Raw genomic sequence first — 25,910 nt, 5'->3', positions numbered from 1 at the left:
CATTAATCATTTTTAAGCTTTAAAGAATGCAAGATAACTCTATAAAATAGAGTTATCAGAAAGTTAATTAAATGTTCCCTCCATTATGTAAAAACCAAATTAAGAGTAATGTAGCATGTTAACTTCATTTTTTATCTCTACGTCAAAAGAATTAAACCAACATATAGAATATCCAAAAAAGTGATAACATGAACTAGCAAGTGTAGAGCAGGAAAACTTCTTCTACCAAATAAAACCAAATGGAAATTCCCTACCCCTAGTTAGTGCCCCCATTGGTGCCTCTTTTTTAATTTAATGACAAGAGTCCTTTAAGTTTTAATTGAATGATAAAAGTTAAATAACAATGTTAAAACTTAATGACATTAGGCTAACTAATAGTGTTATAAAACTCTCGCCCTTGTTGTTGTGCTGTTGGAATACCTTGGGTTGGCCGAATAGGCACTACTTTTATGATTAGAAAACTCTTATTCAATGACAACATTGTTGCTTATAGAAAACAAAGAAGGGTCGGATTGTTGGAAGAGAGAACTTAGATTTGGTCATTTATGGAGGTTGTTTTGCTCCATTACCATCGTTCCATCGTTGTCATTTCTCATTTATTTTTCTAATAAAATTAACAATGAGAAATAAATTGATAATTGGACAAGAAAATTCAAATTCTGTAGAGATTTTGACAATAAAATGTAAGGCTATGAGAAAATTTTTAAGTGTTTGCTTCTGATAAAAAAAATCCATTTGCAGCTTTTTATTAAAAGTATATCTGCAGCAAAGTAAGGTTAGTGTATGTCACGACCCAAATTCCGGGCCATGACCGACGCATGGGCCCAATGGACGTAATCCACTAAGCCCAAGCAAGCCTACTTATATTACCTGATTATCATTTCATCCCACAAGTTACTAAAGTCATAATTCAAAATCTCAATTCGAAATGATGAAAACCATTACCAACTCGTACTGGCATTACTCATTAAAATATACACATATTGTCTACAATATGTATTCTAATAATTAACATCAGATTTGTCTATACATATCAAAAGGAGACTCGATGTCCAGCGGAGAAACTTGACAAATGTACAGCTACTGAATTTCGAGACACCTACCAAGAGTCGAGTCTACAAAGGCACCTCGACCTAGTTACCGACTGCCTCCTGATATGAAAATATGAAGTTGAAAACGGTGAGTATAAACCCAGTGAGTGAACAAGAAAGGGAACAAGTAAACAATAAAGAAGGTTTAAAGAAAATCATGATGCATTTATCTTTAAAACAATGCAATTTAGTTTAGCTTTTATTAACACCCCTCATGTAAACCCCAAATGAGTAAATCACTTGATAAAAAGGGTCCATGCTTAACAAAGGATTTAAAGAGCGAAAACTTTAATAGCATTCGTGCAATTCAAGTCAAGTAAACGACGGGTCCTCGCTGCAGCGAAAAGGCATTCTCGCTGCAGCTAGATTTCAACCCGCATTACCCCTACAAATCCGAGAGTTTCTCGCTGCAGCGAGAAACAGAGCACCATGAAAAAAAAATTTCCTTTCTTTCAAGAAAAAGCCATCCTGCTAAAATGACAAAAAAATCAACATGAAACGCATAATAATTCTCAAAGTTCAACATGTCAAGTTTCGCATGCATTTCAATCATATGCCATATTCATAAGCTTTTATTTCATAAACATATATATTCATAAATACATAGATAAACACCAATGTCACCATCATCACACCCAGCTCATGTGCATCCCCCCACATCGTGCACAATCAGTGCCATCGCGTACATCCCCCCACATCGTGCACACGGGCACTATCATCATCCACCTCCCTCACTACGCCATCACCGGTATGTGCATCCCCCCACATCGTGCACATGTCACGCCCTTTTTGTGGAAGAGGGCGGGACAGCCCGATGGCAAGGGCTTGAGGCTCGGAAGTGGGCGAGCCAGCTCGAAGATAGGTGAGCAACGAGGGCTGAAACCCATACTTGGCGTCGAGAGGCTCGAATGCCGATGGGCAGATTGGGTGCGCGAGCTAGCGGACAGGCAGTGTGTGCGGGCCAGTACGTAGACGGGGAGCGCAGGTGCGTAGGAAATTAGCGTGCAGTAGAGCTAGCAGATTGGGGCACAATAGGAGCACGCGAACTGCCCAGGCAGACTGCCAGAAGCGAGGGAAGCACTGGCCAGTCTAAGACCTGCAGGGCAGCCGTTGCCTACCGTTGGCAACAGTGCCAGGGGTGCATCAAAGGGGCCCAATAGAGGCCAAAACAGCCCCTAGCCGTTGGGGACTGCCTTGTAACTGCTCCAAGGGGTCCTAAGCTATATAAACCCTTTGAGCCCCCTCATTTGGGACTAATGACTCTTGTATTGAAAATTCTCTCAATAAAAGCTCTCTCTTTGTTCTCTCATCACTCTTGTGCTTGCCATAATCGATCATAACTAGCTAACTTGAAAAGGCTGCTAGCCTTTCTAACCCCCTTTTAATAAGGCAAAGGCTACGCCACACGGATCAGGAGAAAACCCCTGTGACACTTGGTATTAGAACGGTAATGGTAAACACAAGGTTTGGAGTGAGAACTGAGGGTGTTGCTTCCACCCCTGATACAAGGGAGACACGTTCGGGTAGGGTGAAGAGGAAGTCCATCTCGAGAGCCTCCTAGCCGCGGTGGAGTCTAGGCTATCCCACCAAGAGGAGCGTGTGACGGAGCTAGCTGACCTTTGCTAGGCGGAGGAGGCTCGGAGGGATGGGTGCGAGGAGCATTTGGCCGAGCTACGGGATGAGCTGCAGGCCGCTCTCAACGAGACCCTCAAGGCACTAACCCAACGTGATGCTAGGCGAGAGGTTGAGGCCGAGCAACTGCGACGTGAGATGAGCGAGCTATGGCACCAACTCGAAGTGTGCAAGGCACTCCTTGGTGGAGGATTCCTGGCCGTTCAACCGTCTAGCAAGGTGGACATCCCCAAACCGAAGGAGTTCAAGGGCCAGCGGAATGCCCAAGACTTCGACAATTTTGTGTGAGGGATGGAGCAATACTTCCGGGCCACCAACATTGCCGATGATGGTAAGAAAATCAACACTGCTTCGATGTATCTTACTGACTTGGCGTGTTTGTGGTGGTGCAAGAGCTGTGACAAGAGGCACGGTGGAGCTGCCATCTCGATGTGGGCTAACTTTGTGCGCGAGCTGAAGGCACAATTCTACCCCGAATACGCGCAAGATGAGGCGCGGGGCAAATTGAGATGCCGAACACAGCAAGGGGGAGTTCTGGAGTACGTGAGGGAGTTCACCGAACTCATGCTGCAGATTAGCGACCTAGGCGAGCGAGAGGCCCTGTTTTGTTTCCTTGATGGGCTGAGGCCGTGGGTAAGACAAGAGCTCCAGCGTCGAGGGGTCCAAGACATCATTGCTGCGATGGCTGCAGCAAAGTCCCTGGTTGAGTTTCGCAAGGGGGACACGGAGAAGGATACGGGGAAAGGTAAGGCCAAGGTGAATGCCACTGCCAAGCCACTGCCGAGGGGCACTACCAGCAGGCAAGGCAGCACGCGGGGTACTAGCCAAGGCAGCCGTGCGGAGGATAAGGGCAGGAGGCCCTTGACATGTTTTCTGTGTGACGGACCGCACGTGGTCCGAGACTGCCCCACTAGGGCCAAGCTATCTGTCATCATCCAAGAGAGGGAAAGTGAGGGGCAGCAGCAGCGAGATTTTTTGAGATTGGGCACCATGATGCTGGCAGCACTGAAACAACACAAACCGAGCCGTAGCAAGGGCTTGATGTTTACAGACATAATCGTGGCGAGAAAAAAATTGAATGCGCTGGTTGACACTAGAGCAAGCGATCTGTTTGCCTCTGTCGAGATAGCCAAAATGCTGAGGCTGGACACTAAGGCTAGGGCAGCACGCATCAAGATTGTCAACAACAAGGAGGTCCCCACCGTTGGCACCGCAAGCAATGTGGACGTGCGGCTAGGTGAGTGGGTCGGTAAGGAAACCATCGAAGTTATTCCTTTGGATGACTATGATTTTGTGATTGGTTTAGATTTCCTTGACCAAATAAATGGCATGGTTGTCCCATTCTTTAGCTGCATTGTGATCCTTGACTCGCGGGGTCAATGTGTGGTGCCAGTGAGGCGCAGGCAGCAATCCGCGACCACGATGCTGAGCACCATATAGCTAACAGATGGTGTGCGCAAGGGTGAGGAGACCTTTGTAGCCACGCTGTCCCTGAACGAGGGCGAGCAGAGCGAGGCAGCACCCGTGCCTAGTGAGGTAGCGAATGTGCTGGACCAATATGTGGAGACCATGTCGGCCAAGCTGCCAAGCTCCTTGCCACCTGAGTATGAGGTGGACCACAAGATTGAGCTTGTGCCGGGGGCACAGCCATTCGCGAGGGCACCTTACCGAATGGCACCCCCAAAGCTAGCTGAATTACAGTGGCAACTTACAGAATTGATCGAGGTGGGCTTTATTCGGCCAAGCAAAACACCTTATGGTACGCTTGTCCTCTTCCAGCGAAAGCACGATGGGACGCTGCGGTTGTGCATTGACTACCGAGCACTCAACAAGTTAGCCATCCGGAACTGCTATCTAATCCCTAACATCTCCGAGTTGTTCGACTAGCTAAGTGAGGCCCAAGTCTTCTCCAAACTTGACCTGCGGTCTAAGTACTACCAGGTGAGGATTGTCGAGGCAGACCAAGAAAAGACTGCCTGCGTGACACGCTATGGCAGCTTCGAATTTCAAGTCATGCCCTTTGGCTTAACCAATGCCCCCGCGACATTCTGCACGCTCATGAACAAGGTATTGTCATCGTTCCTTGACAAATTTGTGGTTGTATACCTTGATGATATTGTCGTCTATAGCAGGACCATGGAGAGCATGTGGGATACTTACGGGCTGTGTTTGAGCGCCTAAAGCAGCACCAGTTGTATGTCAAGCGGGAGAAGTGCTGCTTTGCTTAGTCGAAGATCCCCTTCCTCGGCCACATTATTGGGGGAGGCCGGATTAGAATGGATGCAACTAAGGTCCGAGCAATCAACAAGTGGGAGCAGCCCACTAGAGTGACCGAGTTACGGAGTTTCTTGGGGCTAGCCAACTACTATTGTAAGTTCGTACGGGGCTACTTAGACAACGTAGCACCCCTGACCGACTTACTGCGCAAGGATCGTGCATGGCGATGGAGTCCCGAGTGTGAGCGGGCGTTCCAACGGTTGAAGCAGGAGATGATCGAGGAGCCTGTGCTGTGCCTGCCAGACCCGAGTGTGCCGTATGAGGTGCACACTGATGCGTCGGACTATGCCATAGGCGGGGTACTCATGCAGCAAGGCCACTCGGTGGCGTACGAGAGTTGGAAGCTCAATGATATCGAACGACGCTACACGGCTCAGGAGAAGGAGATGACAGCGATAGTGCACTGCTTGAGGGTGTGGAGGCACTACTTGCTAGGGGCATGGTTCATGGTGAAGACGGACAACATAGCCAACAGCTTTTTCCAAACCCAAAAGAAGCTGACTCCCAAGCAAGCTAGGTGGCAAGTGTACTTGGCAGAATTTGACTTCACCATGGAGTACAAGCCAAGTGCCACCAATCGGGTTGCTGATGCACTAAGCCGCAGGGCAGAACTGGCTACCATCAGTCAGGCGCAGGATGAGTTGCTGGCCAGGATTTGGGCTGGGCTTGCGGGGGATGCCACAGCACAGGCCATTATCGAGTGCGCCAAGGAGGGAAAGACGCAACAGTTTTGGATGGATGGGGACTTGCTCATGGCCAAGGGAACTCGAGTCTATATGCCAATGACCGAGGGGCTACGCAAGGAGATAGTGCGGGAGCACCACGATTCCTTGTGGGTGGGACATCCAAGCACCGAGCGAACTAAGGCACTGATTGCGACACACTACTACTGGCCCAAGCTGTCCGAGGACGTCGAGGGCTATGTACGGACATGCTTGGTCTGCCAGCAAGACAAAGGCGAGCAACAGCAACCAGCAGGCTTGCTCGAGCCCTTAGAGCGACCTGACTGATCGTGGCAATCCGTATCCTTAGATTTTATTACTAACTTGCCTACTACTAACGGGTTTGGTGCCATAATGGTTGTGGTTGACAGGTTTAACAAGTATGGGATCTTTGTGCCGGTCACGCGAAAGTGCCCAGCTGAGGAGGCAGCTCGGGCATTCATGGCACATGTGGTCAAGCTGTGGGGTTTACCGAAGAGCCTAGTGAGCGACAAGGATGGGCGCTTCAAGGGCAAGTTTTGGACCGAGCTGTTCAAGCTGCTAGGGTCCAAGCTCTGCTTCTCTACTAGCTTTCACCCGCAGACGGATGGGCAGACGGAGTGGGTAAACCACCTGTTGGAGATCTACTTACGGCATTTCGTCTACATCAGCCAGTCGGATTGGGCCAAGTTGTTGGACGTTGCACAATTCAGCTACAACTTGCAGCAACAGGAGCCGATTGGGAAGAACCCATTTGAGTTGGTGATAGGGCAACAGCCGACGACCCCTGAGGCCTTAGTTAGTAGCTATACGGGGCCGACTCTAGCAACCTTTCGATATGCCCAAGAGTGGCATGAGCAGCGGGACTTGGTTAGGGCGAGCCTTGAGTGAGCCACCCAAAGATACAAGAAGTTGGCAGATAAGCACCGGCGGGACGTGAGCGTCAACGTAGGGGACTTGGTGTTGGTAAAGCTTCACTTGGTTCTCCGCCACGAAAAGTTGCACAAAGGGCTGGTTCGGAGGTACGAGGGGCCTTTCCCCATCGAGAAGAAAGTGGGTCGCACGACATACAAGCTGAAAATGCCGCCCAAGCCAAGGGTGCAACCGGTCTTCCACATGAGCATGCTAAAGCCATACCACGCAGACCCGGACTACCAAAGCAGGAACCACAGCCAGCGACATCCCATGGGGCATAAGGCATCGTTCGTGCAGGAAGTTGAGCAGATTCTGGCCGAGAGGGTTCTAAGGAAGAAATACCACCGCTCGCAACACCAATACCTAGTCCAGTGGAAGGGAATGCCAGCCAGCGAGACCAGTTGGGAGCCGGCCCAAGCACTGTGGCAATTCGAGGACCTGGTGAAGCAGTTGCACGACCAATAGACAACGAGGGCGTTGCCAGAATAGTTGGGGGAAAGTGTCACGCCCCTTTTGTGGAAGAAGGCGAGACAGCCCGATGGCAAGGGCTTGAGGCTCGGAAGTGGGCGAGCCAGCTCGAAGATGGGTGAACAACGAGGGCTGGAACCCATACTTAGCATCGAGAGGCTCGAATGCTGATGGGTAGACTGGGTGCACGAGCCAGCACGCAGACGGGGCGCACAGGAAATTGGCACGCAGCAGAGTTGGTAGACTGGGGCGTAGCAGGAGCACACGAACTGCCCAAGCAGACTGCAAGAAGTGCGGGAAGCACTGGCCAGCCCGAGGCCTACGGGGCAACCGTTGGCAACAGTGCCAGGGGTGCGTCAGAGGGGCCCAGCAGAGGCCAAAACAGCCCCTAGCCGTTGGGGACTGCCTTGTAACGGCTCCAAGGGGTCCTAAGCTATATAAACCCCTTAAGCCCCCTCATTTGAGACTAATGACTCTTGTATTGGAAATTTTCTCAATAAAAGCTCTCTCTTTGTTCTCTCATCACTCTTGTGCTTGCCATAATCGATCATAACTAACTAACTTGAGAAGACTGCTAGCCTTTCTAACCCCCTTTTAGCAAGGCAAAGGCTAGGCCACACGGGTCAGGAGAAAACTCTCGTGACACGCACACACACGGTTATAATCATCACACATATCAATTATCATGCACAACATATATATATATATATATATATATATATATATATATATCTCTACAAATATAGCAACATAATGTAGTAGTGCATGAATCCATAGTAGCCACATGTCACAACATTGAGTCAATTATCAAGAGCTTGTTCCCGGGCAAATTTTAGAGTAAAAACAAATAAAATTCTCAAATGATTCATTAACACACGTGAGCATTTTCTCAAAACATTTTGAAATACACGTTTACTCACCGGTATTAGTTGAGCCTTTAACCGACTTTAACTTCCCTAATAGTCCAATTGGAGCTGTGGAACTTCGTTAGAACCTATCATTACATTAGCATTACCAATTTGTCAATTCACATACTTATAAGGTCTAAAAGCTTTCTATTAGCTAGCTTCCACTTGCCATTTAAATGGCTATCTATTTTCACTACCCTAATCACTCCAAAATGAGTGGATAACCTCAACTACAAACATTCACAATTCCTTAAAATATCTACCAACACATGCTATCCATAATTAAAATAAATCATACTTATAGGTATATATTTATGAAAATTTTTAAAATGGACACCCATTACTCACCTTGGTAGCTTGAAACTTTGAAATTTTTTCTAATAAATTTTTCCAAGCTGTTATGGGAGCTTTCTCTCTCTAAACACCTAACTAGTGAGAGAAAGTATGAAAGTGAGATTTTTAAAGAGTTTTAAAGTGAGAGAGTGAAAGAGCACAAGGATTTCATGAAAAAGTGCATCGAGGCATGAAAATTGAAGCTAAAGAGAGAAAGTTATGAAGTTTTCATACCATGCTTCCATGGAGGGGAAACAAACGTGAGATGGAAGGAGGAAGAAGAAGAAGCTACTGGAAAGAAAAGATATTTATAGCTCATACTTATCCAACTCCCTTTGAAATTACGAAAATGCCCTTTAACAAGTTAACTTGTTCTTCTCTAATCCTTTGTGCAATTTTTATTATTCTTTTGACATTGGGACAATGTCCACAATGATCTAAACTACTCGAGTTTATGAAAATTTAAAATTTTGACTCGAGGTGCAAAATGATCATTTTGCCCCTATTGTGAAAATTATCGAAACTTCTAGTTTTCTTCGTGTTTTCATCATTACACATTATTTATTCGGTCTTATGCCTATTTAGACCTTAACATATCATAAAACCTTCTTCTAAGAGCTTTTTAGAAGAAATGACGAAACTACCCCTAACTCGTGTTATTGCGTCTATGCCTAGTTATGAGCCTATAGGGTTGAGGTCTCACAGTGTAGCTTTTTATTAAGGTTACGTTTAGTATATTGTTAGTAATGTGATCACCGGAAAGATAATTTTGCAGCGTTTGGTATAATATGAAAAAGTGATGATTGCATGGATTTGATTGTTGAGAAGATTACATTGTAGTGCTTGGTTTGAAAGGCTTTATTGAAAATGTAATATAAATTTACAAAATTATCCGTATGTATGATAATATAAAAATAAATAAACTTACATTTTTTAATGTAAAATTTTAAATTTTTAATTTTATTCGTAAAATAATAAATAATAACATGACAAAATAATATAATATTTTAATATTAATTATTAAAATATACAATCAATAAAACCCATATACAATAAAAAAAAGTAGTATCGGCAAAGAAAGTAGCAATTGTTGGGTAAGATGAAGGCTCCTCCAATCTTCTTTCATTAGATTGGAACATGAACATGACATCAATGGACTAATAACAATAGAGCATCTCCCATTGTCTTTCCTAGATGGAGGTAAGATTTTAGGTTTGAAAGGACAAAAATAAAAAGATTTTAAATTTGAAAGGATGAAAGTGAAAAATAAAGATTTGAAGGGATGAAATTATAAAATTTTTAAAAACTAAAAATAAAATTTTAAAATATAATTAAAAATATATAAATTTTTATAATTTTGAGGGGCTTACTACGCCCGCTCCCTCCTCTTCATTCTTCCCTATCGGATGCCGATGGCCCAACCTAGACTGTTGTCCTATTCTTATTATCGAAGAACCCATTTAGGCTTTTTGTGAAAAACAGAAAGAAGAATTCCTACTGTCAACAAAAATAAAAATAATTGGCTGTCTCAGCCAGAAAAAGTTACTTGGTGTCGTGGTGTAGTTGGTTATCACGTCAGTCTAACACACTGAAGGTCTCCGGTTCGAGTCCGGGCGATGCCAAAAATTATTCTTTATAAGAAATCTTATTTTAGTCATTGAAACAGTTTAGAATCCCAAAAATTTAATGGTCTTGTCCATCCAATTTCAATCCAGTCCAAAAATAAACAAAGCCCAGTATCCAGTCTATAAGAACATCTTCAATCGCGCGATGTCAGGTGAACGACCGGGCGACTCCCCGATTCCCTGACAAAATTATGTATATATATATATATATATATATATTGATCCTTCCTCCATGTTTCTTTTATTCTTCGTTCTCTGTTCTGTGACGTTTCGCTCTAACTTCTTTTTCTATTTCCTAATCATGACGCGGCTTTGCTTTTGCTGTAACTTGCTATTTAAACTGTGGTTGTGCTGGTGGCATAATTTCACTCATCAACATCATCTTCTCAATCTGTTTGGACTGAGAAGTTGAGCTACACAAGTTATAGCAACCCCATACAACATGGCACCTAGAAAGATGAAGCAGCAGGCGCTGAAACCAAAGATATTGAAGAAGAATTTGAAAGCGAGGCTCCAAGTGGAGCGACTGAAAGCAGAGACGGGAAAGATAAGAGAAGATCAAAAATGCATAAGAGAGAAACAAAGAGAACTAAGAGGACGGTTTGGAGAGATTGAAAGGCAATGCTATCAACTCAAAGAAGCAACTGAATTGATCGTGAAGCAAACTGCCCGCACTCAGATTAAGCTCGCTCTCATGTTCAAAATAATGAAAGCCCGCCGAGGTGGAGACTTTAAGGAAGCTGCTATGCTCACTCGCTTCCTTCGGTTCGTTTCTACAAGCCTAATTCTCTTGCTATATAACATATGTATTTTCATGTGATTGACGTTGGTATCTTACTGTTTCGACCATTTAATCATATGCAGTGTAATTGTTTCCAAGGAAAGAGCAAATGCAACCTCGGCTGAAGTCAAGAATGAACAGCCATAGAGAACTTCCCAAACATGCAGCGACTAAGGAGCCTTTAGTGCAGGCAAACATCAGAGCACTGAGCTTCTGATACTGTATACAAAGATGCTTTCTCTTAAGTGTGTATCGATGAAACTCTATAACTTGAAGGTTTTAAGTTTGGATTTTAATTGAAAAGATTGAAATTTGTAAATGTGAAATATCTGTCTTTATTCTACTGTTCAGAATGTAATGGATTTTTATAAATAATTAAAAAAAAGTATGTATATTACATATAAAATTTTTTTGTTAGAAGTTTGTTTAAGTCCTGTGTGTATGAATAGCCCTAGAGTATAATTACTTGAATAAGTCTCTGCTAAAAAGGCGTGAGCAGTTCATAATCATTAATGTTATGACATAGAAAATTAATACAAAATCATATCTATGTCAAAATTAAGAAGACCATAAACAAGTTTATCAGCATTTCAGTAAGGGACTATTTGAACATGTTATTGAATAAAACAAAATAAATGAAAGTCATTTAACATCAGAATCGAACTTAAACCATATCTAAAACATAAAATTAACGATAAAAAAGAGGTGATATGAAGAGGTTGATGAGAAAATAGTGAGGAGCAGGGGGGCGAAGCAAGTTAGATTCAAAAAGAAAGGGAGAAAATTTAGTAGAGGGAAGAGTAGTAGAAAAGACGAGAAAATTGGTATAAATTTCTATCAAATGGGGATTTTAAGAATAAGAATGAAGTGCTAATGAAAGACGTGAAGGTTGCTTGCTCAATTGAAAATAAATTGGGTTTCACTTGTGAGGAAGATGAGGATATGCTGCTAGCAGACATGATAAGGGAGGCAGCGGAAAGAGCTAAAGCTAAGAAAGGAACAGTAAAAGGACGCTTCAAATGACAAGAGACAGTTTTTTAAGATGAGATGTCCAGCTGATGTTGTTGGACGCGTGAAAGTGTTTCTGATGGGTTGGTGTTTGGCTTCAAAAGTGTTGTTTTGCATGAAAAAGTTTCAAGGAATTGAGCCAGATTGCCTGCTTGAAGATGGATGCATGAATGTTATCAGAGCTTTTGAGATAAGGGATGATTCCTAAATTGATATGTTCAGGTCAAGTGACGTCAACCATAAGTCTGTTTTTGGGTGGACCGTTTACTCCTGTTGGAGCTTTGCTTTTTCTGGATGTTGTAAGTCAAGGCAATAGGCTTGGATTATAGCTTTTTTTTTGTGTGTAATTTGTTACAATATTGGGTCTCTTTTTATTTGTGTGGTTTTGATGTTTGTTTTAGTATCAAGTTTTGAATTAGTTGGTAATTTGATAAATGGGTAAGTATATCTGAATTAGGATTAGGCAATTATTTGATGTATGGGATAAGCTTCTATTTATTCGGGGATTCGATTTCCACTATATATCACTTTTGTGTGGAGTAGTTTAGTCCTCTTATATGTGTATTATTCTTTTTTTTTTCAATTGCTTGACTTCTTATGTCATTAGAAGTTTTTTATTTATAAGATTTAAGATTTGTTATGACATATAAGTTTTTAAAATTAATGAAATTTTTATTTTTTTAAAAAATATATATAAAATTAACTATACCAAAGTCGGATTAAAACCGATCCCCTCCCGGAATAGAGCGTAAAAAGGAAGTTTTGTTGGATTCTATATATATAGTTACTACTTGCTTACAAGCAATTGGGTTTGTTTATATTTTGTAACTTATGTTGGAAGAACAATAAAGTGGGGTTTGGCTTGAACTAAGTTAGAGTTATTGGCGCGTAGAAGTTTTCTTCGGAAACAAAGCCGAACCAGTTTTTCATCGATCTTGCATTCAATTTTCTAAAATTGTCTGCCCCAAGGCCCTATCCCACGCCAGTCCCTATAGAGGACAAGAAACATAGAGGAGCGTAACGATCGAGGTGAAAGTTTGATTTGATGAGACTATAAAATGAAAGTTAAGTGTAATGGTTGAGACTTTTCCCGTCAAGTGCAATGAATTTAGTGAAAGTTTACCATATTATCTTTGGGTATAAAATAGGAAATAGTAGCTAAACTAAATGTATTTTTTATTACAATTAAACATATTCATTTTGAAATAATAATATGAACCTCTTCTTATAAAAATATGTAATTAATTATATTATAATTATTAGAATATCTACAATCTTTTTTATTTGTCTCTCGCACATGTGCTTTTTATTTCAATAATGTGTATTATCTTATTATAATAAAACACATGTTCCATTACAATGTAATTTTTAGAATATTTACAAAACATTTTATATATTTTGTACTGTGTATAATAATATATACATCTTATTATAATCATACATAGTTGAATAAAACTTTTTTAATATTAGTAGTCTATTTAAAATACAGATTTTTTTTTACCATTTGGCTTGAATTAAATTATACTCAAACACCTCAGTTTATTCGGATGAGTTTATCATAGATATTTATTTATTTTTAACTTAATTAGTTTTTTTTGACGTAGTTAATTTTGTTTTCTTAAAATAAATCACATTTTAAAAATTTTTTTTCATCCAATTAAATTCTCATTTTGGCCCACCTATCCTTATTGTTAGGCTTATTTTCAGTTTAGGTTTATTTTTATATTAATTTAAATTTTAGTCCAATTAAGATTTAGACCGTATAAATTTAGATAGCCTAAAATGAATTGCCATAAAATATAAAGGTATAGCAGCTAAGAAAGCTTGTAAGGTGTCTAAATATTTTTAAATAAGTTCTTATTTTTTATTTGTATTTAATCAAGTTTTGTATATTTTTTTGTGACAAATAAACCTTTATTATTAACAGTTGGTTAACTATTATAAGTTAAATTGACACGTTATTTTATGCTACATAGATTGACATGGCATATTGACTTGTTGTCACATCCTATTTTGTGGTGGAATTTGACTAGTGCAAGGACTTAATGGGCATAGCCCATTACGTCCAAGCAAGCCTCATTCTATTCATTCATTAGACATTCATAATCATGTGCGAAAACATACATTCAATCATCCATACGCATACATTGTAATCTCATGCATGCAACCATAGGTAACATATTATAGTTATGAAACTTCTCAATATAAACAATGTAAGTGCAATAATCTCATATATCATCAGAGTGCCATAATCTCATACACAATATTATATAAATATTTATCAACACCCTCGAGTGTCCATATAGGCTCTCGAGCCACATTTGCACATTTATGCATGACATTGACTACATCATCATAAACATGTTTATTATCCATTTAAACATAAACATAAATAAAGATCGACTCGTCAGTAGAACATAATCTGATTGAATGGATCATTGATCTGTATATTAAACACTTACCAATGAAAAATGAACGAATCATGTCTCTGTGACACTAGTTGTTAGTAAGAGAGTGCTATCACTGATCTGCAATAAAAGTAAATGGAGAAAAATAACGAGTGAGTCACTAAAACTTTGTAAGTAGAAACGAGAAAGGAAAGAAGCCAAATTGGGAGTTTTTTGTAACCATGCATTTGTAAATACATATGATTCATAAATCTTTCCTTCATTTCCATAATAATAATGAAACATAGCATTTAAACTCAATTTAAATATCATATCATGGAAAACAAGTTTGCATAAACCATTGGAAACCTTTTGCCTTTGAAAATCTTTTGGAAAACACTTGAAAACTCATTTCTGGAAAGAATACATCGATATATTTGGGAATATATCGATACATTTTACACAGAATGCCTTCTGTCTAAAATGTATCGATACATGTTATTCATGTATCAATACTTAAGGCACATAACCCACTTTTTTGGGTAAAGTTCTACATATAACCACTTTATATGTCTTATCATCTCTTAGGACCATTTATTAGGCTAAGATTCAGTTTAATCAAGCCTACATTCATTTCGTACTAGTGTATATAATATCAACCATACTCATTCAGCATATTAAACACCTTTAAATATGTATATCAATAATCATTTTCAATACGCATAGCATAGACTCATAAGCATAAAATCGTAAACTTTCTAATAAACCATAAACATTTCTTAGCAATGATTGGTCCTCGCCCCATTTAAGCGAATAGTGATTTAATCCTCAGTACCTAGGATTCTAGTGCATTTTTCTGAATGGCATATCGACTTCACCCACAATCTTTAAGTGGTTGTTCTTCAATTTCTACCCACATAAGTATACGTATCGCAAAGATAATATAGAAATGAGTAGAGTGTCGATCCCATAGAGAATTGAATTAATCTTTATTATTAACTACTAAAATTAACACACCTTAATTTTATCTAAACAATTAAAATTAAAAAGAAAAATTGAAACTAATAAACTAATAATTAAAACTAATATATTAGTAAAATTACTTCTAGTGATTACCAGACCTAAGATTATGATATCCTTTAATACTTCATCTGAATATTGTCTCTCTCTTTTAACTCAATTTAATGGATTAAGTTGCTAACCTAGAGTCCTAAATTATTTACAAGTCTCTGTCGAGTTTCTCATAAAAATACCCCTCTCAATTAATTTACTATATATCTATGCAAATTATATTGAAGAAAGATTCATTAAGTTCGTACTCTAATTTTGGCTACGTATGGCTTATAGGTGTATGTCTACCCCATATGCAAATCAAACCACCTAATCAACTAAGTGTATTCGATCATACGCTATTCTATTCTAGATTTACCTAGATCTCCTTCGTCAAGGTTTAACCTAGGTTTCCAATTCAACTAATTGGTGGCCAGTCAATCAAAAGCATTAAGAATAGAATAAAATAAACAACTTAAATCTATCAAATATAAGTAAAAAAGATATAAATAATTTAGACTACATATTGAGTTCAATCATAATCTTAGATTAATAAATTAGTTCCCTATTAAGTTACACATCATCATTGAATAAAGTTTAAACATTCAAATCAAATTAAGAAAAATAAGAAAATAACAAAAAGATAGAAAAACCCAAGAATTGTATTCTTGATCTCCAAATCTCCTTGAATCCTTCAAATTCTTCTTACCTTTAATAACTTTGTGGCTTGACTCCCTATTGTTAATCTAGCCTTTTTTTTTTTATCTTTTTTCTCTCCTCAAAGTCCTCGAAAAGGTTATTTTTATAAGGCTTTGAAGTTAGGCCAAGTTCGGTGAAGAAAGAGGTCAATTTCAACTGGAATTTCCTCATCATACTACATGGGTCACAGCCTTGCCCAATTAATTAACAGAAATCGTAATTGCTCTAGGATTGTTACAGTATGTCAACTTCGATAAGATTTTTGGCTATCTTCTAAGCCGAACTAGGTGAAGTAGTAAACATAAAAGTTGTAGATTTTTCTCTTATCTTTCCAATGGTCTAAGAATAGCTTCATTTGAAACTCTGTAAATAGAGTTATAGCTAAAATACCAAAATATATGTAGTGTAAGTTTGCACTTTGAAATTGCTCTCTTTTTTTCACTAAAATTATTCTTTTATCAAATACCTACAAAAGCACAAATAAATCAATAACAATCTATCTTAATCACATTAACATCAATTTAAGTATAAAATTAATTAAGATTAGATTGACTCACCTAAATTAACTAATTTAAAATAATTTAAATAAAACTTACTAATTTTTATGTATTATTATAAGAACTAAGTTAAATTACTATCAAATTTAAACTCAAATAACTCTATATTAGAGAGTTATCAGTGGTCCCACCTCATTGAGGTGAGTAGTGGACAAAGTCCTCGCTACTGTTTGTTTCACCTAGTGTGAACTATCATCATGGTTGAGTGAGTGGCATATTGGCTTCATCCATAATCTTTGAGTGGTCTTGCCCTAGCGAATAGTGATCAATCCCCACAATTGTCACAAGATTCCTCAAGTTTAAGATCATTCTCATGCACAACCTGTATCATAAACATAGAAATATTTTCATAAACCATTTTTATGCTTAGCCTATAGTGTATACGAAATTCTCAACGCATACATCTCATGGCATACATTTCATAATCTCATAATGCATTCCCATGCTTAGCCCATAGTGTACATGACATACTCAATACATACATCTCATGGCATACATGTCTAATCTCATAATTCATCTCATGCTTAGTCCATATTGTAAATGATATTCTTAACACGTACATCTCATGGTATACATGTCATAACCTCATAGATGGAACTCATGCACCCATCATATCTTACATGCTATATCATGTCAAGCATGTATATCATACAATTCATCTCATTTTGAAGAAAAACATTTGAAAGGGCTTGTCCACCCTGGTTGAAAACTTATACATAATAGTATATTTACATACACAGTAGATTAGTAAACGATTGGAAAACCATTGGTGTCAATATACAATCAATCATTATTAAATCAAATCCTTTAGTCATTCTTTCAAACACTAGTTGAAAACCTTAAAACTCAAATCCTGTGATAAACCATTCTTTAAAAACAATATTTCATCATATACATCAAATCATTCGTATAAAAATCATGCTCATTTACATATTAAAATACTTGAAGAGGTGTATACACTCACCTAATTGGAGATTCAACCTCTAACTTTAATAATGACTTCTCTCTAGTGAATTCCTCGATCATTGTCTAGACTAGAAATCTTGTAATACTCATTTTAAGTATTTTCAAAATTAATCAGATTCATTGAAAACTAATTTTCTAGCTTAAACTCACTGCTACTTAACATAATAAATGCTTAAAAATTCATAAATCCTTCATTCTTACCTTAGATAAGCTTAGATGCTTAGGAAAATCACAAAACCTTGAGCTTTAGAAATAAATAGAAAAATTTGGGCACATAAACAATATTTTCAATGATGGAAAAATCAAGATTCAAGGATTTCAAAGTTAAAAATGTCATCTTTTCCATAGAAACTTAAAAACCAAGCTTTTAAATCATCAAAATGGTGATTTAACTAAAATGGATTGTAAGAACTTTAGAATTGAGGGTTTACCTTGCAAAAACAGTTGAGGGCTGCCAACCCTAAAAAAATATAACATATTTATAGTCTAGGGTGAAAGAATACATTTTACCTTTTTTTTTTTAAATCAACGAAATGCATCGATACATTGAGTGTATGTATTGATACATTGGTGTATCGATTTCTAGAAAAATTTTATTGATACATATGGTTATGTATCAATAAATGTTCATAAGAATTCAAATTTATGAATATATTTTTACATGTATCGATACATGTTCTTCAAATCCCCTTTTAAAAGCTTTTTGGACTAAATCTATCAATACATGAAGGTCATGTATTGATACATTTGCTCCAGTATGCAAAAATACACTTAGAAACTTATCCAATTGGACTTCTTTTAAACATCCAACTTTGCTAAATATCATACTAAAACACTAATTTTTCTAAGGTTAGAAACCAAATTTCATGTTTCAAAATAAAAATTTCACATGCTCACTTAAAGATTTCTTAACTTATCATTTTACTTAGAGTAGGATTTTACACTTATTATAGTGAATGATAACATGACATTTTGATGTGATAGAATAGATTGACCATGTGGTAGTCTCACCCTTCAATATGACAAATGATTAGCATGCCACATCAATAGTATAAGGCATAAAAATGAAAAATATTATTTTATCTAATAGCAATTAGTTAATTTTAGTCATAAAAGCTTATTTAGTTCAAAATAAAAATAGAGGCTTATTTAATTTTTTTTGAATAGTTTAGAAGTATGGATGTTAATGAGTTGGCTTTATATGGGTGTCCACGAGTACCCAACTTGATAACATAAGGTTCGATTACCTTGTGTTGAATTTGAGGTAGGTTTCAGTAAGATTTTTAATATCCATCTTAGGTTTAGAAAAGGTATGTGTATCACCCTTTGGATACTCGTTAATCGAACTTGATTATATTAATTTTCAAGTATTATTGGGTACACACAATTATAGGATTAAGGGAAATATAAATAAATATGAAATTAAGAATTATTATAGAACAACGCATGATTAATAGGTACTATTATTGAAACAAACATGGTGAGAGTGCTAATACCTTCTCGAAACATAACTATATTCTTGAATCCTAATTCTGTTTTGCAAACCAAAATCTATCTTTCTTTAATAAATCTAAATCAAGTTTAAAATTTCATTAAAAGGGATAGACTTGAATAGATAACTGATCACAATTAGAAAACAATATTGATGGTAGTTTTTTTTTACATCAAGCAAGGGTTTGTGGACCCGAATGTTGTAAATATGTAAAAAATAAGTTATTCATGCATATTTCTTACTATGAATTATGTAAATCATGCCTTATTAACTTGTATATCAATATTTTAGGACTTGTAGAATATATTATAATACCACATGTATGGTTAATTTTTCCCTGTTATGCATAGTAATGTTTATGTTAATATATTAGGCTTTGAACCTAGTGTAAATAATAAACACATACTATTGTAATTGATGGAAACAAATATCCAAATAGAACAATCAGTTATTATTTCATTATTCAATTATCATGAATCTAACAAAAACTAACGTGCAATTTAACTACAATATTTATAATTTAAGCACTGTAGCTTCAATAAAAAAATCATATGTCGTCATGCATGATGAAATGAGTTTAATGGCATTAATTACCATGTGGTTTCAAAAGTCCACCTGACCTTAATTTTCAATTAATTATCATGTCCTGTCAATACCCAACTTTGTACCCATGGTCACTTTTCCAAACTACGTGGAAAGGACCAATTCTGTCTTAGATTGTTCATCTATCTCACAAAGTTTACGTCCAAAATTTAGCCACATTCTAAGAGAAACGTTAACCCAATAAATTAATCACTAATTAACTGTAAAAGCAACAGTAAAAAGAAATGCTAATTAATTAAATGGCGAATAGTGGAGCTTTCACAAGGGCAACAAGTTGCATACATAAATCCCAAAAAAAAAAAGTGAACGATCAGGTTATGCAAATAATGAGCTTTTTCGTATAGTGTGGTCCTTGTTAACATAACATTTTTTTATATGTCCCCTTAGCTTGACATTATCGAAGCATCTGCCGTCAAAGCAATGAAACATCCATTAATTGACTACAAAATTATTGTCATTTAAATTACTACAAAATTTGCAAGTGGTGTAGTTAATTATCTTGTTCTCCATAAAGAATTAGTCACCTAATGAGTAACGACAGTACTTTGAGGAAGAAGGATTTAAAGAAAAGGCTCTTCGTTAAGCTTGGAAAATTGTACACTTGGTTTTAAAAATTGTAATGATGAGTGACATGAACGCAATTATAGATTTTTAAAACGTAAAGTGCAAATTAAAAATTTGATTATGATCTTAGTGAAAGAGATATGTCTTATAACCCCCGGCATCACGAACATTGTGGTTGCTATCATATGTGTTTAATGACTTCAATCCCTTTTATTTCCCAATCTTGAATGCTTTTTTCTAATTATCGAATACTTAACTCTTTGTTTGGTAGAAAGAATAAATAAGCAAAACGAGAAATGAACACAAGTATACAACTTTCCTTTTATTTTTTTTAAGTGATCAGAACAGTTATATAAAATGTTTTAACTAATAGCACAAACATCATATATTATTTTAAATTACTAATGAAATCCATCACGGTTGTTAAACTTTTCTGATGAGTTTTCCAGTACCGCATAAGGTAATTTAATCAAGAACTTAAATTAATAGGAGTTTTCAGCTTTTGAGTTGCAAATCAACTCAACAATTGTATCTTACATGGATAATTAAACTCTTAAAAAAAGAAGTTAAGTAACTATAAGAATGAATAGGATTTTCTAATTGCATGTGTGAAAATTATAAAAATTAAATTAAATAAAATGATAATTTATAAAGTATGGAATAACATTTATATGATTTAATTTCTTTTTACAAAAAATTAACCAATTGAGGGGTTTTTTAGGCATAATACTCAAAAAACCCCCCTAACTATTCAAGAAAATTTAAATAAACTTTTATGATTTTATTGTTTTCAATCAAATTTATATATTTTTATTTTGAGCCAAATAGATCCTTATAACTAATGATTGACTAATTGTCATTAGTTAAAAATATCACTTGTCATTTTTTATATCATATGACACTGGCATGAAGAATGAAAAATGTCACATATATGGTTATATCATCATGTTATATCAACATGTCACGTTATCATCAATGATGACATGTTAGCATGTCATATGTTATAGAATGACAAATGACATTTTGATTAACAATAGTTAATTAACTATTAGTTATAAGGGTTTATTTTGTTTAAAATGAAAATATATGAATTAGAAAAATATAATAAAAGATTAAGGACTTATTTAAAATTTCATAAATAATTTTAAAATATTTTTAGATATTATGTTTTTTCTTAAAATTCACCAATTTAGTAAAAGACAAAAAATTAACTAATTTAGTAAAAGACATTATTGATACTGAATACATAAACCCATGATTAGAGCGAGAAATTAGGAAAATTAAACCAATCCAAATTTGATTTATGGCATACTCCATTGTATTAGTATTTGTTTTTGGGTAAAATACATTTATCTCATAACTTTTAATCATAATTTTAGAACGAGTCCATTAGCTTTAAAAATAAATATTTCATCTTAAAAGTATAAACACCATTAATATAAATAATAAAATGACTAAAATACTTTTTTTTTTCTCTCAAATAATGTGGCCAGTCGACGATGCTCCCATTCGTTGGCTGACCCCACTTGTCGACCGATCACCCCACAACAGATGTTTCTCAAGGAAAGGGAGCATCGATTGGGTGCTCCTTAAGGGAGGGGAGCACCAAATAAGGTGCTCTTTTGAATTTTTTTTCGTAAAAAATTTATATAATAGTAATTTTAAAATTAATAATGAGTAAAATTATCTTTTTAATATTCTCATGTCATCAAATAAATGAAAATATTATCAGTTGATTAACTGTTCAACTTTTATGTCTAGTGAAAAATAGTTTTTTGAGATTAAATGTTTATTTTAAAAATTAATACATATATATATAATTATGATTAAAAATTAAAGATAAATTTTTTTTTCATTTTCCATTCAACCAAACAAAGAAAAAAAGAGTTGGAAAAATAACAAAGGCCGCAACAAGACGATTCCATTTTTCCTTTTCTTGTTTGCCGGATGGAGAGTCTTTGTTTTACCTGTACGTAATTCCTTGCTCCCTCCGCTTATATTCAAAACTGTGCTGCCCTTGACTGTATCCTAAACGATTGCCTGCCTCCCTCACTGGCTTAGCAGAATAATGAATTATTTGGCACTATTAAGGTAAAAGTCAAACCTAAGACATTGGCGCCAATAAAAAAGCTGTTGAATGACCTATTATTATTGTTTCCGTGAATTGACCCCTCATTCCATTCCACTTTCATCGGCAGTGTTACTTGCTCCGCCCCTGGGCCAACACTTGCATTTTGCCCAACATTCATCACCGTTTGAAGGGAATGGAAAGAGGTAGCTAAATCCTAAACATACAAACTTAGTATCGAAAAATTTTATGTACAAATAAATTTATTTTAATTCAAGATATAATATAGTATCTTACTCTCTTTTTCTTTATGATTTTTTAATAAATGAGATCTTTATATGTTATAAATAAGAGAAGGGACCTAACATTTTTTTCATATAATAGATTCTTAGTCTCACTTATTATAAGATTTAGAATTTCCTATACAAATTTATACTTTTAAACTCACATATAATATTTGAGTTTAACTCACTTTTTTATATTATAATATGAATTACAATATTATCTTTTTATCAAAATCAAATTATCTTAATTTAATTTGATAAAATATAAAACTAAATAATATAAATTCATACAAAAATTTTATAAAAACATCTAACAAGTACATCATAGTTCGATTAGAAAAAGTTATCGGTAGAATCAAATTAAATCAGCGTATACTAGTGGAGTATCTTTTACGTTTACATTACAAGTTAAAAAATTGGAACAGCTAAGTGGTGTTGAATTCAACTTTTGCCACAAAAATTTCATTTATTTCCTTGAAAGAAGGCGAGTGATTCAAAAGACAGCTTAAATATCTCCCAATCCGCCCTGTAAAAATGCAATCATTACAAAAGCCAAAGCCAAAAAAGCCCCACCCTCAAAAGCCCCCATTTTCCTATCAAGAAAGGAAGAAATTTTCTCAAATATTTTATATCATGGTTTTGCTCCCACAGCCCACTGCCCTTTTGCCTTTGCTGGGTTTCGAGTTTGGACGCGGTTAGCCACCCCGACCTTTTCTCGCTCCCAACTGTAAAGCAGCAGCTTGGGACAGAGACCCCACCTGACTACCTTCAAATTACAAAACTACCCCCTTACGCGCCGAGACCGACCCTTTGGTCGTACCATATCCTTTCCTGTCAGCTCCACGTGGCAACGCTTTTTGGCACTCAAAAGTTTTTTTCTATATATAATACAGAGGTTATGCTTTGCTTCTCTCTCGAGCCAATCTCTCTTCGTTGATCATCCCAAAAGCCGGCATGAAGGTCCAATCATGGCTAGCCACATGCTCGACCAGCACCCGCGACACTTCCACCCACGACTCCACCATTCCATTGCCTCGAAACCCCTCACACTCGAAGGGACACCTCGTTTCAGATAGCTCCTCCGATAATCGCGGGAGCGCCACGTCATCTTCAGCTTCTTCGAGTGACACCAGCTGCAGCAGCCTTCAGAGCAACCTCTCCCTCCAGACTCTGCCATCTGTCCCTTCTTTACAAAAGCTCTTCCCCGAAACTATACGCTTTTCCGTCTCTCAGATCAGCGTTACGTCGATTAACCCCCGAACGAAGCATCCGATCACCTGCGTTGCGGTTCAGGGTAACTTCTTGTATGCTGCTTCTGTTAACGAAATTAACGTCTACGATCGCGAAACCTCCACTCTTGTCGATGTATACAACAGCCAGGATTCCTCCTCCGGTTCCGTCAAGTCCGTCATTTTCTGTAACGGGAAGATCTTCACTGCTCACCAGGACTGTAAGATCCGAGTCTGGAAAATGACCATGACTAAACAGCACAAGTTTTTAACCGCTCTCCCTACCGTTAATGACCGTTTACGGCGTTTCATTCTTCCAAAGAACTATGTCAACGTCCGCCGTCACGTGAAACGGTTGTGGATCGAACATGCGGACGCCGTTACGGGACTTGCCGTTAATAAAGGTCTAATCTACTCAGTTTCTTGGGATAAAACCTTTAAGATATGGCGAGCTTCTGATGTCCGCTGTTTACAGTCTATCAAAGCACACGACGACGCCATTAACGCTGTTGCTGCCTCTGCTGACGGCACAGTTTACACAGGGTCCGCTGACAGGCGGATCCGAGTCTGGGCGAAACCGTCAGGTGAGAAGCGGTACGAGTTGGTGGCAACTTTAGAGAAGCACAAATCAGCGGTTAACGCACTGGCCTTAAACGACGAGGGGTCCGTGCTTTTTTCGGGTGCGTGTGACCGTTCGATATTGGTTTGGGAAAGGGAGGATAGCGCCAATTACATGGTTGTGACGGGAGCGTTGAGAGGGCATGGGAAGGCGATACTATGCTTAATCAACGTCTCGGGTTTGCTTATGAGTGGATCCGCTGATCGGACGGTTAGAGTCTGGCAGCGAGGACTGGAAGGGGAATATTGTTGTTTGGCGGTTTTGGAAGGTCACCAGAAGCCGGTGAAGTCGTTGACGGCGGTTAAGGAGGATGAACAGAGGGATGTTGTTTCGGTTATTAGCGGAAGCCTGGATGGGGAGGTAAGGACGTGGAAGGTCTCGGTTTCGAGACCCAGTAGTCCGTCATCAACGACAGATTTCCTAAAATGGCATTTGTAAAATTAATTAATAAAAGGAATTAACTGTAATAATTACATCATAAAAGGAAAAAAATTAGCGGGCACTGAATTTTTTTGATATGTGTCCTGGACGTTTTACCAACCAGGATTACTTGTTTGTTTGTTTTTTATTTATTTGTTGAGTTCTTTGGAGGAGCTGTTTGCTTTGTAGAATAAATTGTATTTACAGACGTATTATCTCACTGTTTTATTAATGGTGCATATACTCTATTACTATATTATTATGTTGTTCATTTGAAGGATAATCGAAATAGCAAGGTTTCTTGGACCTCAAATTCTCAAGCTACGTGAACTTGGGTCTACTCACAGCTCCTGTAATTAATTATCAATTCAAGGTGCATCCCTTTAAAGATGGAGCAAAACCTTGAAGATATCTCTCTAAAATGTAATAGTAATTTCCTCTAAGTTTTTGAACGAATTTGGTTCTATTTCATTATTTTTTTTAATCTGCTTTTAATTACTATCTAAAAGTATAAGTTCTACATTTTATAAGTAAATATTACCCATATAAATGGTGATGATCAATATATTAAAAAGTAATGAAATATTGAAAGAGAATTCAATTCATCTTTAACACTCTAATATGAAGTTTACACTAATTAATTCTCATATTTTGACTGCTAATTAACTTAATTGATTTAATGGTAGGCAAGTGTGGAAGGGAGGAACATTCCGGCTAGATTGTGGAATATTTAAACATGATTAAAGTTTTATTTGAGAGGAAAAAAAGAGTAGAAAATTCATTTGGTTCGAAACTCATGCTGTTGTTCAATTCAATGATGAAGGAAAGTATATTCATGGAAAAGAGATAAAAAGTAATGAGGATATGAAAAACGGAAAAAGAAAAAACAATACTGTGTAGTTGCTAATATTGAAAAGCAGAGAGTTGAAATGCTATAGTTTAGTTAAGATCAACGAAATTTGGTACATTTGCACAAAGGTAATTACTTCCAAAACCAGCGACCTGGATTCCAAGTTCCAACACAAAGCCATTTGGAAGAATAAAAAGGACCAAAATCTACCTAATTCCAGGAATCAAAGAGTTCATACACATTAAAGAAATATCTTGGAATTGGATTGCACAATATTCAAAGTCAGCGTAAACAGTGACCAACTTTTCTAAGCTTTTATAAAAAAAAAAAAACTGTTTATGCATCTTCTTGAATTTTAATCAAAATTTCAAGTGAATTTATTA

At 37.1% G+C, this 25,910-nt stretch overlaps 2 protein-coding genes and 1 non-coding gene across 3 annotated transcripts; all 3 read left to right on the top strand.

The window, feature by feature from the left end:
• Positions 9,874-9,947, top strand: TRNAV-AAC. The gene has a single exon. It is a non-coding gene; the product is annotated as a tRNA-Val (tRNA).
• Positions 10,328-11,119, top strand: LOC18609619. The gene is made up of 2 exons (XM_007044818.2): positions 10,328-10,715; positions 10,815-11,119. The coding sequence occupies exons 1-2, from the start codon at positions 10,393-10,395 to the stop codon at positions 10,876-10,878; spliced, it is 387 nt and encodes a 128-aa protein (XP_007044880.1). The 5' UTR covers positions 10,328-10,392; the 3' UTR covers positions 10,879-11,119.
• On the top strand, positions 23,304-24,936 carry LOC18609618 (uncharacterized WD repeat-containing protein alr2800). Its single transcript, XM_007044817.2, has one exon. It carries the CDS (start codon positions 23,364-23,366, stop codon positions 24,693-24,695), a length of 1,332 nt encoding a protein of 443 aa, XP_007044879.2. The 5' UTR covers positions 23,304-23,363; the 3' UTR covers positions 24,696-24,936.

The sequence above is a fragment of the Theobroma cacao genome, chromosome 2, assembly GCF_000208745.1.
Source record: "Theobroma cacao cultivar B97-61/B2 chromosome 2, Criollo_cocoa_genome_V2, whole genome shotgun sequence".
NCBI lineage: Eukaryota > Viridiplantae > Streptophyta > Magnoliopsida > Malvales > Malvaceae > Theobroma > Theobroma cacao.
Note: the sequence above shows the minus strand (reverse complement) of the source record. Positions and strands in the feature narration are given on the sequence as shown.

Bases quoted from the DNA above. Each gene is read 5' to 3' on its own strand.
- LOC18609619 (XM_007044818.2), top strand. From the start codon at position 10,393: ATGGCACCTAGAAAGATGAAGCAGCAGGCGCTGAAACCAAAGATATTG. The intron at 10,716-10,814 runs GTTCGTTTCTAC...AATCATATGCAG, and splicing joins ATGCTCACTCGCTTCCTTCG to TGTAATTGTTTCCAAGGAAA.
- LOC18609618 (XM_007044817.2), top strand. From the start codon at position 23,364: ATGAAGGTCCAATCATGGCTAGCCACATGCTCGACCAGCACCCGCGAC.